The following is a 15,189-nucleotide window of genomic DNA, read 5'->3' on the forward strand; positions in this document are numbered from 1 at the left end:
GATAGAGAAAACAGATATGACAGAGACAGCTGGATGCTTCTTATTCTGTTTCAGCAAAAGTTACAAAGTTTCTAAAATTTTTCTTGATTTTGGTACATAGAGAACATTCCCCAGGCAATAACTTAAGAGAATGTAATCGCCTGCCAAGAAACGGAATTTTCCATAGTTTCTATTTTCCTGCATTTCCTTCACTTCTTCTTGCTCTACAGAGGTGATCCCAAAGGGGAAAACTGTTCAATATTTGCTTCACACCCTCCACACGAAGAATGCCAAACCTCATATAGAGAAATCTGTCTCTGTAAGGAAGCGATCCTCAGGCCAGACCCAGAGCTCAGAGATTCCTTGTAAATCAACAGCTGGTAGAACTGGTTCCAAATCCTGGGAATTCACAGCTTCTAATAAATGAATGGGATCGATCTCATTTGCATTTCATTATGACTCAGGAATTCCCTGCTACTGCATCTTTGGGCAGATAAAAAGGCTTTGGTTTTATCAGCCCCAGGCCATTGCCACCAAGATACTGGCCTGGAACTTCCACCTGCTCTGCTAACAGAACCCAGAGTACAACGCAGAATGGCCTATTTCACCCTGCCAGAGAGTGAAGCCCATGTTGGAATGGTGAAATCCAAATATGGCTCCTCTGAGAATCATTTGTGCACATACAAGTCATGGAGAATGGATGAATATTCACAGGGTCAGTGAATAAACTGGGGGTGCTGTCCATCGAGTAAGTTGGAAAGGCTCTGAATAATCACAAATAGGCCAACCAGAGAGGCCACAGCTGGATATAAAGTCAGCTGTGGAAAAGCTAATACCACACTGGTTTGCTGGGGTTGACAGCTAACATTAGTACAATGTATTTCATGTGACCTAGGAAAGAAGTGAAGGGAAGAAGGAGGCCTGGCTGGGTGTATTGGGTGTGGATAAGATCAGACAAGCCCGAATAATCAATTGTGCCACCAGATTAAGAATACATTTCACAAAACAAACGGTATTTTTGCATTAGAAAATGATGGTTTCTGATTCCTTTCCAATGCAGAGTGACAGCCTCTACTTGGGAAAAGTTGGGTTCACTATCACTCTGGTCACAGGTGCCTATTCATTTTGTCATTTCTCTTTGTGGACACCTGAGTAGCTGCTTGACAGTAAATAGAAATCCTCCTAATCAAGACCACTGCCACCCTCAGACTTTCCCTACAGTTTCTAGGCATCTTTTTCTATAGTTGAAGCCAAACAAGGGACAAGACTAAGTCATTTGATTCCTAATGTCAGATTTCATCTTGTGTCATCCAAGGGCGGGAAAGGGAAGAGGTAAGTTCCAGTGAAAATGCAGCTGGAGTCCATTTCACAGAATGCAAGGAGGGTGGGGTCTGTTTTTGGAAGCAATGAGATTGCTGGCTTTAGAGGGTGGGTGAATGGCTCTCCAAGTGACCTTTACTCTCCTGGACACTCACAGCCTTTATCTCAATGGCACCACGGGCTCAGGTGCAAGGGACTCCTGTGTGTATCGCCCACTGCCGTGACTTACCTGTTGAGATACACCCGTTTCTCCGTGAACTGCCCATTGCCATGGTGAGGGTCCTCGAAGGGCTCATTCTGGACGACCTCCACCCCTTCTCCTCGGTCACTCTGTTCGTGGCTGTGCTTGCTGATCATGTACAGCTGTCCAATTTTGTACTACAAAGCACACAGAGACAGAGACAAAGAGGTCAGCCCCCCAGCTTGCCTCTGACAGATCCCCCTCCCACCGTGGCGCCGGAGCAACTAATGACATCAGCACCTTCTGCCGAGAAAAGAAAGCAGGCACTCGTGCCTAATATGACTTTTCTCTGGGAGCTGGGAAGAGAACTAGTTGTGAGCAGAATGCAGAAATGGCATGTTCCTGCCAATGTTCCGCATCACCTTGGCAAGTGCTCCCGGGGGGTGGCCGGCAGTCTTTAAGGTTCAGCGCTGACCAGCCCTTCCACAGCAGCAGGGGAGGGGAGTGCAGGAGTCTCGCGTTCCATCCTGGTCCTAAGGGTTACATGGAGCTAATGTCCTATTTGGCTTGGCCAAAGGCTGCCTAGGGTGTGCTGCTTCTGTCCCTGCTTTCTGCCTAACCAGCAGGATTGCTGGACGTGGACGATTATGTGCCTCTACTACCCCTGGAGGTGCTCACCTCTCCTGGAGGCCCTAGAATAGCAGTTCTCACAGGCAACTGGACACCACCTGGAAACTTTTTTTCCCCCCAGTTTAGGAACTAAACCCACGGAAGCTTAACCACTAAGCCACATCCCCGGCCCCCCCTTTTTTTTATTTTTCGATAGGGACTAAGTTACTTTGGGCCTCACTAAATTGCTAAAGCTGGCCTCAAACTTGTGATCCTCCTGTCTCAACCTCCAGAGTTGCTGGAATTAAAAGTGTGCACCACTGTGCCTGGCTTCCTGGAGAGAGGGGAGAGAGGGGCGGGTACTGGAAATTTAACCCAGAGGTGCTTAAGCACTGAGTACATCTCCAGCCCTTTTCATTTTGAGGCAGGGTCTCGCTAACTTGTTGAGGCTGGCTTTGGACTTGTGATCCTCCTGCCTCAGCCTCCCAAGCTGCTGGGATCCTGGAAGCTTTTTCAAGCTCCGAATATCCAAGCCAACAATGGCTGGAACCAAGTCTAAGATCCTAAGCTCTAAAAGGGCGCATCACGTGAGAACCCACCTCAGTATCTTTAACTCCTTTTCATTCAACTCCACTGTAGGTGCCTGGCCTCCCAGCCTAAGTCCCAGAAGCCACATGTCCTACTCTAAAAATGACAGAATGGAGAACCATACAATAGGAACATTTTCTATTCTTCAGGATGTTTCACTCTCCTTCCTGCCTCTCTGAAAATGCCGGGGCCAGCAGGCATTTTGCTCCCCAGTGCACTTTCAAAATGACAAAATTATTTTGATGGGGTGAGGAGACAGGAGGCAGGAAAACGATGTTTGCATGAGAAACTAGTCTGTTGAGGGTCAGAGGCAGAATGATGTGACCCTGCTCAGTCCCTCCTGCAGATGAGGCGTGAGGTAACACAGACAGAAGTCATTGCCACCAAGACTCTGAGACTTGGGAGCGGGGCCTGAGTCTGCAGCAAGCTAATGACGACTCTGGTTTGTTCTCAAAAGGACTCTGGCCAGACATCTCCTGGGCCTACGTGCAGAAGAGAGAAATGAATGAGCCAGCAGTGTACACGCGGTGGAAGGACCCTCTCGTGCTGAGGCAGGTGCAGGGAGGGGAGTGTGAAGAAGCTCCAGGCTGAGGGACCAGGCCCAGTAACCATGACGACAGGAGTGGGTTGGAGCTGGCTGGGTCTTCTCTAAGGACTATGCTTCCCATCTGGGCCACACCCCTCTTCAGAAAGGTCTGTGTTTAAAAATGCTTTCAATGTGAGTGCATTTGTGCAGATGCAGGGAGAAGAGAGTGCTGAGGATAAGAGCAGGAAGAGGAAACTGGAAGATCAAATCCATTTTAAAGATGAATTAGGATCAGGATTAAAAGCTTGACCTGGCTTCCCTGAGGTCCAGTTCTGCTTTTACTTTTGCTTCCAAAGACTACAATGCTCAGGGCTGAATTGTAGCTCAGTGGTAGAGTGCTTGCCTAGCATGGGTGAGGCACTGGGTTTAATTCCAGCGCCAATATAAATAAACAAAAATAAAGGCCCCAAAAAGAAAAAGGAAAAAAAAAACTATAATGCTCTTTCAAAGTGGGCAGTAAGAACAAGCTCACAGATTGGAGATCTGAGAGCTATACCTTGAGATCAATGCCCCACCTTACACTGACGGGAACAGGAGCCTGAATAGGGTGCTTAGCTGCTCAGGGGCATGGCCTTCACTGCCAGGTACTTTGGACTTGGTGTTGAAAAAAATATGTTTGTTTGATGGAAAATTATTCAGCCATAAAAAAAGAATGACATACTTATGCTGAAACTGCTTACTGGGCATTGTGGGTTGAAGTAAGTCCCCTAAAGTTCACATGGTTAAGTCCGAACCTCAGAATGTGACCTTATTTGGAGATAGGGTCTTTACAGAGGTAATCCAGCTAAAATGTTATTAGGACGGGCCCTAATCCAACGTGACTGGTGTCCTTCTTATGAAAAGAGGAATTTGGACAGAGTCAGAGAGGCCAGAGAAAGGTGAAGAAATGATGGCCATGTACAAGGAACAGACTCTCCTTCACAGCTTCCAGAAAGCAGCAGCCCTGCTGACACCCTGACTTCAGACTTCTGTCCTCTAGGATTGGGAGATAATACCCATCTATGGTTGTAAGCCATTGAACACGTGGTGTTAGTCATTCGGCCTTAGAAAATTAGTACAATGGGTATAAGGGTTCTTTGGGCGGGGGGGATAAAAGTGTTTTGGATGGCAATGGAAGAAAGCACAACATTACGAAAGTTCTGGATGCTGCTGTTACGTGACTTTCATCTCAATTTTTTAAAAGGGGTAGACTAGATTCAGGAACAGACATCCTTAACCAAAAGTCCCTGTCTTCAAGTGTGTGGGGTTTACAGAAGAGCTGGGCCAACATCAGACCATCTGCAAAAGCTTCAACTCACTCACATATTAAAAAATGTATAGTACCAAGGTCAACACATGACACAGAAAAGCCATTAGCCAGAAGCGAGTCAGCCCTGGCTGGGCTCAGTTCAAGTGCTTCCTGCTCTGCAGGGACAAGAACAGAACAGGGAGTCAGAGAAGGCCGATTCACGGGTGGCCAGTGGAGGGCCCAGCCTCACGGATCATTCTAGCGTCTCCAGCACAGGGCAGACGCCAGCCTTAGCTCACTGTGACAGCATCGATCTGGGGGTGACCTGTAGGTTTGGGGGTTGGCAGGATACTCAAGCCCAGACACCCAGATAGGCAAGGCTCTGTGACTGTCCTCTCTGTCCCTCCCAAGAAAATCAGGCTGGCTCTGCTCTTTGTTTGTGGTCATTGGAGCTGGGCCATCCAGAAGCAGTTTATGATGTTGTTTTGTTTTTAAAGCACAAATTGATTCGTAGACATAAGCAGCAAACAGTTTGGCCCTGAAACCACTTGTTTTCTACATCACTGAGGATCCTCCTAAAAATGCCAAATCCCAGAGCATTCTAGAACTACATTCAGCATTGAGTGAGTGTTTGAATAAGGGGGAATTCAGTGCTGAATCCCGAGGCTGAGTACAGTGGGGGAATTCGTCAGTGCTTGCTCAGGATTACGGTGTGCCAGGCTGGAGTGCCCCTTCTTTAGGATGGCCTATTCTTTACCCACACATACCCACCCTCCTGCCACCAATGGTACTGGGAAATGAACCCAGAGGATCTTTACCACTGAGCCACATCTACAGCCATTTTTATTCTTTTTATTTTGAGACAGGGTCTCACTAAGTTGCTTTGAGAAACTAATGTGACTCCATTTTTGAGAAACCAGCCTCTACCTCAGAGCAAAGCCTATCCAAGGAAGGGGGCGTGACCCTTGTCCTTGGAAAAAACCCCCGGAGCACTCCTAGGCACATACCCACCCTGCTGAGTTGTTTTTCTGTAAATAACAGGAGAGGTCTGAGGCTCTAGCCTAACTAACTAGTCAGTTAGGCTAGGTGAGGACCCATAGCAACCCCCCTAGCAACCTCCAATCAGCATGAAACATGGAAAATACCTGGAATGCCAGATGACCCCCAAGTAGTTTATGGTGGTTGATAACGTGTTGGGAAACCATGTAGTTTAGCACGTACACCCCTCGTGGCCTAAACCAGTCAGTTCAAAGGAATCCCCCTCTTGTACTAACCAATCACCCCTACCCAACTTGTTCCCACCAGTGAATGTGCTAATCAATGTTAAGAGTTGTTGTTTGACTTTCCTGCGGTATGGAATGATTTGCTGTATGATGTTGTGGCTCATAGAGTACCCCCTCAAAAACCTATAAAATCTCACTGAACAAAGGACTGGGACTCACTCCCTGGGACTGCTGCGTCGGAACGGTTGTGAGTCCAGGCTCGAGCTTGCAATAAAGACTCTTGTGTGATTGCATTGGATTCGGCTCCTGGAGGTCTATTGGGGTCCCACAAATCTGACATAACAGCTTAGGACCTCGCTAAATTGTTGAGGCTAGCCTCAAACTTGCCATCTCCAGCCTCAGCCTCTGAGTCGCTGGGATTACAGACATGTACCACAGTGCCCAGCTAGGAGGCCTATTTCTTTTTGCCTTTTTTGTACTAATGTCTTACAAGGTTCCATCCTTAGCTGAGTAAAAATACCACATCTCTGATCACTACTGCAAACAAACTTGTATGTTGAAGGAAGGCCTCAAAATCCAAAGACGCAGAGGGTTCTGAAGACCTCAGACTTGGTAACAGAATTGATGATGATGATGATGATGATGATGATGATGACAGCATTGCATAACTTTAGTGACTGCCCATTAGCAAGAGGTACTGATTAAGTGTTTTGTATTCATTTCTAATACAACGATTCAGCCAGGTAGATCTCTACAATTGAGGAAACTAAGTCTTAGAGAAGTCAAAGACTTTCTGTAGTTTCTACACAACAGAGCTGGGATCTGTGCACCACAGGTCAATAATACTCTTTCTACTCCACCTGTCTTTGGGCCTTATATCTTTCACAGGTGAAATGATTTAACAAGTCTGATTTAAATCACTATGATTTAAAAGGATGGGGGTTGTCAGAAAGTCATGCCTCTGAACTTTGCTATTTCAGAAGTTGAGTAACAAAAGTCTGACTGAAAGATCAAAGTTGCTTAATCTGTGATCACATATGGAATGCAGGAGCAATTAGGCTCTCACTTTGTAAAATCTATTGTTATAATTCCAGAATTTGGGTAATCATCATTACAGGCAATCATGATTAGAGACAGCTCCACACTGCAAGCTGAGCCTCCATGTGAGCTATCAGAATAGCTACCCCAAATAATTATCTCCATAGTCAAATAATATCATGGGGATTCAGATTTTTCCCACTTGTGCATAGAGTGGTGTGTTTCAAAGTGCTGCAAAATTTGCACCAGAGAGAACTTCAGAACGTGTCTGGAGAAGCAGAGCTGGTTCATCAGGTAATGCTTTTACAAACTATAACGCTGAGCACCATTGAGTAACTTCCCAGTTCAGCCTTAAACTATGACTTCAAAAAGGTGACTCCAAGCCCCAATTCTGAGTATGGCAAAGGATTATGAATTGAGCACTATCAATACCTTCAACCTCATCCTTATCTAAAGAAATACAGGACCCAAAGTCCTAAGTTTAACAGAATTCCAAGCTACAAAGGACGTGCACTTAATGCTTCTCCAACTGCTGGGCTCTGGAGTTCTAGCAAGGCCCACCTCCCATACCCCCTACCCTAGAAAAACAAGGGGTGTCATCTTCCTCCCAACTGACCCGTGTCCTCCCTCTCCTGTCCCCTTTCTCTTCCTCCATTAATCCCAGCTCCATTTCCAAACATCAGGATGTGACAAGTGTAAGCCACTGCTTTCTAATAAACATGACTTTGTCTAGGAGGACTTACTCCCTGAGGATATGACTTGGGATGACGAGGCCCCAAGTAAAAAATCAGAATTTATAATTACTTTGGCCTTTACAATCAATATGAATGGATGCCACATAACCTAACAGGCAGAGAAACACCTGTGCCTCAGACTCAACATGAAATTACGTTATTTTTCCATCTGTGAAATGTGTCTGATTCTTGCCACTCTGTCTGGCTGTGTGTCTAGAGGAAAAAGCAGAAGGTGATATAATTTGGCATTCTTGCAAGTTTCTCATATTATCCATATCGCCCCTGGTGCATTTGTTGAAACCTTTCTTCCAGTCCTTTCCATCTCAATACATGAACCTCAAAGCACAGTGAAGCAATTGTTTCATGGTGTGCAAGGCACGCATTGAAGAGAACATTTGAAAGGTAGAACACACAGGGTTCAGGCTCGGTGCCAACTTCACGCCAGGTAGTGTCAAAATTGTAATTAAACACAGGGAAGGAGATGCAAAGGACCCAGGTTTTAATAACCTCGTCTCAAAAAGCTAGAGGCTAGAGCTGTTTTCGATAATCCCACAGCATAGCTAAAGCACCAGACAAATGTTCTGCTTTAGTGGCTGGCAAACTACGTGCACTGGTGCCTGCTTTTTAAATAAAGTTTTATTGGAACACATCCATGCTCATTCATTCTGTGGCTGCTTTCACACTACAGCAGCAGAGTACAGAAATTTTCACAGAGGATGGATGTATGGCTCTAAAAGCTGAAACTATTAGCTATTATTTGGCCCTTTACAGAAAAAGTTTGCTAACCCCCATCCATGGGTACTGGGCCCAGTCTGGACCTACCTAGTAAGCCAACTAGAGTAGTTTCTTGCTATATGTGGCTAGTGACCACTTGAAATGTGACCTGTGTAATTGAGGGACTTCATGTCAAATTTTCTTCAATTTTAATTTAAAGATAGATGCTTGGTTCATTTATTTAAAAACCTTTAACTATATTTCAAACATCTTGGGTATATGACTTTACTCTTTCAACTGGAAATTTTATAAAATCTAAACACAGATCAGGTACCTCCATTGAAAATTTAGCATGTGACACAAGACTGCTGTAGAAGTGAAATGCACCCTAGACTTTAAAGATTAACTACCAAAGGAGGAGTAGGGGAAAGAGAAAAAATTAACTCATTAGTAATTTTTCTACTGATACCTATTAAAATGGTAGTATTTTAGATAAATGAGGCTAACTAGAATATATTCTTTTGGAGGGAGATCCCGGGGATTGAAGCCAGGGGCACTTTACCACCGAGCTACATCCCCAGCCCTTTCTATTTTTTATTTTGAGACAGGGTATCATTAAGTTTGCTGAGGGTCTTGCTAAGTAGCCCAGACTGGCCTTATCCTCGAAAGTCACTCTGATTTCAGGAGTGGGCCACCATGCCCAGCTTTACAGCATGTTCTTAAAAATAACTTTACCTGTATTTTTTTTTAAAATGTTTTTAAAAGTGTGGCTATTAGAAAACTTTAAACTCCATTCATAGCTCTTATTGCAACTCATAAATTTCTACTGGGGGCTGGTGTTGTAGCTCAGTGGTGGAATGCTTCCCTTGCACGTGCGAAGCACTGGGTTCAGTTTTCAGCACCACATAAAAATAAATAAAATAGAGGTAATGTGTCCATTTACAACTAAAAAAATATATTTTTAAAATTTCTATTAGATGGTGCTGGCCTAGACCCTGATCTAGACCAGCTAAGATTCAACACACCTCATCAAGACTATGGAGGCTTGGACTGGGGCTGTGGCTCAGCGGTAGAGTACTTAGCTAGCATGTACGGGGCCCTGGGTTCGACCCGCAGCACCACATAAAAATAAATAAATAAATGTATAAATGTATTGTGTCCAAGTACAACTAAAAAATAAATATTAAAAAAAAAAAAAAGGACTACGGAGGCTGGCTGGTCAGGAGGCAAGAGGCAGGCCACAAGCTTCCAGGCTTTTTCAAGCCGGTGAGGCAGAGCAGGGTAATTAGGGTGGTGCCTGGAGAAGCCCTTCCTTACCTGCTATTTACTTGGGCCTCCAGAGAGGTGATAATTGTTCACAGTGTGCTACAGCAGAGAGCACAGGGGTTTTAGAAATGAAATCGTGGAGCCAGTGTCCTGATCCTGCCCTTGGCTTGGCTTTGTAACCTTAGACAAACCACATTTTGTTGACATTAAAAATGGGACTAATAAAATACCTACAGGACATGGTGAGAATAAAGTAAGAAAAAATTCTCAAATGCAACTGCTTCCTAAATTATCAAACTGTATATAAACTGCCACAGCTATCATTCCTTCTATTTTGCACCATGTCTGACCTGGATTTGCAGATCTGTTTCATTCATGTCCCTCTTATGCTGCAATTCCACGAAGTGAAAGACAGGGAGGCAACTGCCAAAGACTTTTATAATGCAGAAGCCAAAGAAAACCTAACTAAGCACTGTGGCGCATGTTTGTAGAACCAATTACTTGAGAGGCTGTGGTAAGAAATTTGCCTGAGCCCAGGAGTTTGGGACCAGCAAGGACAACATACAGAAACTGCATCCAAAAAAAGAAAGAAATCAAAGGAAAACTATGACCATCTGCCCAAGACTATCTTTTCCTTCTGCAGAAGTTTCATTTGATGGTAGTGACATCAAACATTTTCAAAAGCATTCTCAAGAGTGTAAGAACTTCCACAGATATGAGACGCCTGAAGTTGTCAAATTCATGGAGATAGAAAGTTGAATGGAGTATATCAGGACTAGAAACGCAGGGGACTAGGCAGTTAGTGTTTAATGGGTACAGAGTTCTGTCTGTGCTGCTCCTAACGACTCTAGAAGAAGGAAAAACATGATTAACTGAACAAAAACACATTCTGATTCTTCTGACCTTAACACAAGGACATGTTCCTCATTGACCTTGACCTCCCCTTAGGTTGTTTCTCACTCTTGGGTTCAATCTGAGATTGACTACAGCAAGAGCAACTCCAATTCTTTTGGGGAAAGTGTCTACTTTTACCTCCAGGGACTGATTTGGGCTCTGCCCAGGGTGAGGACATAATCAGCTCACCCCTCAGTCTTCCAAGCTCTGTGATTCAATGTGCAGATTTCTCCATGCAGACAGGGAAGTTGGAGGGGAAAAAAAAGTGTGTAAAGTTCTTAGGTGTTTCGTCAGATGTCACTCTGTCAGGTCAATAAACCACAAAAACCAATATCCGATCCCACAAAGAATATACAAACCAGCAGCTCATATTTCAGGATATCAGCACATCATCACATATTTATCTTTTCTCCTGGATTTTTATAAGCAGTCCTCTGAGGTGTCTTGTTTACGTAATACCTAGGTCATTATGCCAGGGTGTAGGAATGAAAAAGCTGATAAAAAGATCTAAGAAGAAGCTGGGTTATTGATATTAAATTTTTTTAAAATCCCCCTTTTGTGACAAACTAATATAAAGCAACACTGTACAGTGACGGTTAACCCATCAAAGTTTTGCACTGAACTGAATAGAAATCAAGCAACTCACTACAAGGGAAGGGTCCCAATATGTCTTATACAGATGCGAACACACCATTACCCCTTGATGGCTGTAAGACTGCAGATTGTTTGGAGTACACTCAGTCCCCTCAGAGAATCATCTACACAAGAGCACAGGAGAGTTACAATGCGCTTTATAGCATGTGATGAGTAAAAGCACACATTTCGATGCATCTTCCAACACTGATTGCTTTAGGGGGTGGTAGTCTGGCCCCAAGGATTCATTTGACTAACAAATGGAAAAGCCAAAATGGTATCATGCAGCACTTACAGGGTTTTTATAATATAAAATAGGCAGTAGGTATGTGTCATGCTTTGTATTTATAAATGAGAAGCTAAACGAATCAGCCATTAGTGGGCGGCCTGAAGAACCATTAGGAGAGCAAAGACAGGAACTTGTAGAATTGAACTCAAAGTCATTAGGGGAGTTGGCTCTAGGGGCAGAACATGAGGTTCCTCCATAAATTGGTTCGGAGACTGTCTTAAAGCTTGTACATTCTGGATCCTTCTTTCAACAAGCATGTCCTGTGTGCCAGGCCTCACAGACACTGGAAGCAGAGCTGTGAACAACAGACCTGGTGTCTGGCCAAGAAGAAGGTTTCTTGAGGGTTTCACCTGGAAGACAGAAGGCTGCCAGCTGCAGGAATCAGAGCTCTCTAATGATTTGCCAAGAAAAGTGAAACTGAACACAATTCAAGTAAATGAAGAGGTCTGGTGACAGGCCTGACCTTCTACAAGCAATCCAGACTCTGGCATTTGCTATGGAACATAAACCTGTAGCCAATAACTGGACCCAAAAGGGAAAGAACCAAGACAGAACTTTGCTGGGACATGGAACCTGCACCATCTAATTCCAACTCCTCTGTCAATGATCATCTCAGTATCTTGGCCTCATGATCGTGGTGTCCTGAGAACAGAGGTTCATCAACTACCAGGGTACCAGGGTCTTTCCAGAAGGAGAGAACTCCCTGTTTGGGTGCTGCTGACTTCAAGTCAACCCTTCATGAAATCAGTTATGAAAATAACCCAAAGCATCATGGGGAGCTGTAGTACAGGTTCAAAGGAGAAAGACACCAAGGAATGACAGCAGTCAGTTGCAGTGTCTTTGAGACCTTCCCGAGAGCAGAATGCAAAGCAGAGCACTTGCTGCTTTGCATACAAGTGAACAGTGGCTGTCCTTAACATTTTCAGAGTCATTCAAGCTACTTCAGGCCTAGCAAAACAAGATCTCAGGAGAGAATTTCAACCCGAAGGTCACCAAACTTCTTTGCTTGCTTAAGTGCTAGCTGGCACAGCAAGACTCCAGGGGTAACTATCCAGCAATGTTGAGAGAGAAGCAGAACCAAGTCTTATCTATGGATCTAAGCTTGGAAGGTTCCAGCAGCTTTCCTCACCCCACTTTGGGGGATAGGCTGAGGGTACCACGGACCTGGTGCTTGTAGACAGGGAGGCACAAATAGAAAAGCGGAATGACAAGTCCTGCTCTCCAGAGACAGCTAATGAAGACAGGCAAAACAGAGTAGATGGGTACATTTCCAGGAACGGCTACATTAAAAAATCTATCTTCTTGAGTTTCTATTGCACTTTGGCCTCATTCTAATGACCTGGAGAGATTCTATCAATGAGTACTTTTAAGGTCCAGTGGTGGCCTGTCCTTCACTGCATCAATAGGGGGCAGTCACTCTGTCTCTGTACATCCTCCTGAGGGAGGGTGCGAACAGGTCCCCTAGGCAACACCATGGTGAAATATATTTACCATGGTTTCAAAGAGTTGGGAGAAAAAAGAAAGCAGATGAATTGACCAACAAAAAGTATTGTTTTTGTTTTGTTTTTAAATAGGAGTCTTGTCTTTATTTCCTTGCCAATATATATATAACATGCATTTTACTTTTTTTTTAGGAGATATTGAACCCAGGGGCACTTAACCACTGAGCTATATCCAGTCCTTTTTATTTTTAATTTTGAAACAGGGTCTCAGTAAGTTGCTGAGGGTCTTGCTAAGTTGCTGAGGCTGGCCTCAAATGTGTGATCCTCCTGCCTCAGCCTCCTGAGCAGCTGGGATTACAGGCATGTGCCACCACACCTACTCATTTTAACCATTTTTGCATATACATTTTAGTGGCATTAGGTACATTCAAAGATTATAAAACCATTTTACTGCTGAAATCCATAACTCTTAGATCGACTCGAACAGAAACCCTGTGCCTATTTAACGAGTCCCTATTTCTCCCACTCTCTAATAGTCTGTTTTTTCTATGAATTTGTCTATTTTAGAGACCTCATAAAGTGGAATCATACAATATGTGTTTCCTGGCATCTGACTTATTTCCCTGTGTAGTATGTTTTCAAATTTCATAATGTTTCATGATGTTTATCCATGTTGTATCATATGTCAGAATTTCAGTCTTTTCTGTGGCTGAATGGTATTCCATTGTACGGACAGACCACATGTGGTTGTTCATTTATCTGCTTCTGCCATTTGGCTTATGTGAATAATGAATTTTATTTGCATTCAAGAATCTGAGTTTCTGCTTCCAGTTGTTTTGAACATAGACCTAGAAGTGTAATTACTGGATCATAGGGTAATCCCACATTTATTTTATTTTATTTTTTGTGGTAGTAGGGATCGAACCCAGGGTCTCACACATGCTAGGCAAATACTCTACCACAGAGTTAGATCCCCAGTCCTTTAAATATTTTATTCAACACAGGGTCCTGCTAAGTTGCTGAAGCTGGCCTTGAACTTGCAATCATCCTGCCTCAGCCTCCTGAGTGGCTGGGATTATAAGTGTGCACTACGGGCACTATACTTAGCTTTTTGAGGAACCACTGAACTGTTTCCCACAGCGGTGGCACCATTTTCCATTGCTATCAGCAATACACAAGGGCTCCGGGTTCTCCACAGCCCCACCAACACTCATTTCTCATTTTTTGGATAATAGCCATCCTAATGGGTGAGAAGTGATCACAGAACATTTTAAAGTCAACTCTAGGTTTTATCTGGGATCTCTTTATTCTTATAAAGCCCATTTGAGGCAGAACTTGGGCATCAAATCTTCCAAATAAGTAGACTTGGGAGAGACTTCAACCCTAGTACTTATTTAAACCAGCAGAGCAATCAGTAGACTCCTAATGAAACACCAATGAACTGAGATGGCTATTTTTCAGGGGTTTGGAGGGTGTTCCCTGGAAATGCTCCAGGTGCAAACTCAACACATCAAGCCTCTTTTAAGGTCAAAAAGGCCCAAACACATTGCAAACAGTTCAGACCCTCTTTGTAAGGGCACCACAAAGGCGCAGCTATGAATTATGACCACGGAAGCCTGAAGGTGGTAGAGGTGGGCCTAACCTGAAAGGGTGCTTCTATTTCTGTTATAGAAGCTGCTTCCAGTGTTATTTTAGTGGTCCAACCAGTAGCACAGTAAATTATAGAACTGCAATACAGAAAGCCATAGAGTCCTACAGAACTCAATTATGAATCAGGTGTATCTAATTTAGACTCCAAGATTTGGGGTAAAAAGACATACTTCTTTTTTACCCCCTGCAGGGCTGGGGACAGAACCCAGGACCTGGCACATGCTATGGAAGCATTCTACCACCAAGCTACATCCCCAGCCCCCAAAATCAATCTTAATAATTTGCATTTTTCATATGAATTAAGCCACTCTATTTTAGATTGCAGCTACTCTTGAAAAAGACTTTAAACTCTGTAGTAGACAATATGGATGTTGCTCAGACGTTTTCCTCCCAGTGGTTTTTAGTACATACATAAGGCTATGCAACCATTATTACTACCTAATTCCAGAACACTTCCATCATGCCAATTAAAGCCCTATACTCATAAAGTGTGACTCCCCTTTCTCCTGACTCCCAGCCTCTGTCAACCACTAAGCTACTTCCTGTCTGTATTTATAAGCACATTGCTTATAAATGAATCATACAATAGGTGGCCTTTTGTGACTGGTTTCTTTCATTTTATTTGTAATTTATTATTTATTAATTTATTTTTACAGTGTTGGGGGTTGAACTCAGGGCCTCACACATGTTAAGTAAGCACTCTACCACTGCTAGATCCCAGCCCTTATTTAAAATGTTTTAAAGGTTCACCTATGTTGTAGCAAAAATTAATACTTCCTTTTATCACCAAATAATATTCATTTGTATGGATATAT

General features: G+C 43.7%; 1 protein-coding gene across 1 annotated transcript in view; it reads right to left on the reverse strand.

Annotated features, from left to right (window-relative positions):
* PITPNC1 (phosphatidylinositol transfer protein cytoplasmic 1) overlaps positions 1-15,189 on the reverse strand; it is a 252,415-nt gene that overhangs the window by 126,015 nt on the left and 111,211 nt on the right. Inside the window, exon 2 of the mRNA XM_081270313.1 lies at positions 1,529-1,677. Coding sequence (XP_081126439.1) covers positions 1,529-1,677 — 149 coding nt within the window. The remainder of the gene's footprint in view (positions 1-1,528; positions 1,678-15,189) is intronic.

The sequence above is a fragment of the Spermophilus citellus genome, assembly GCF_964194105.1.
Source record: "Spermophilus citellus genome assembly, chromosome: 17".
Lineage (NCBI taxonomy): Eukaryota > Metazoa > Chordata > Mammalia > Rodentia > Sciuridae > Spermophilus > Spermophilus citellus.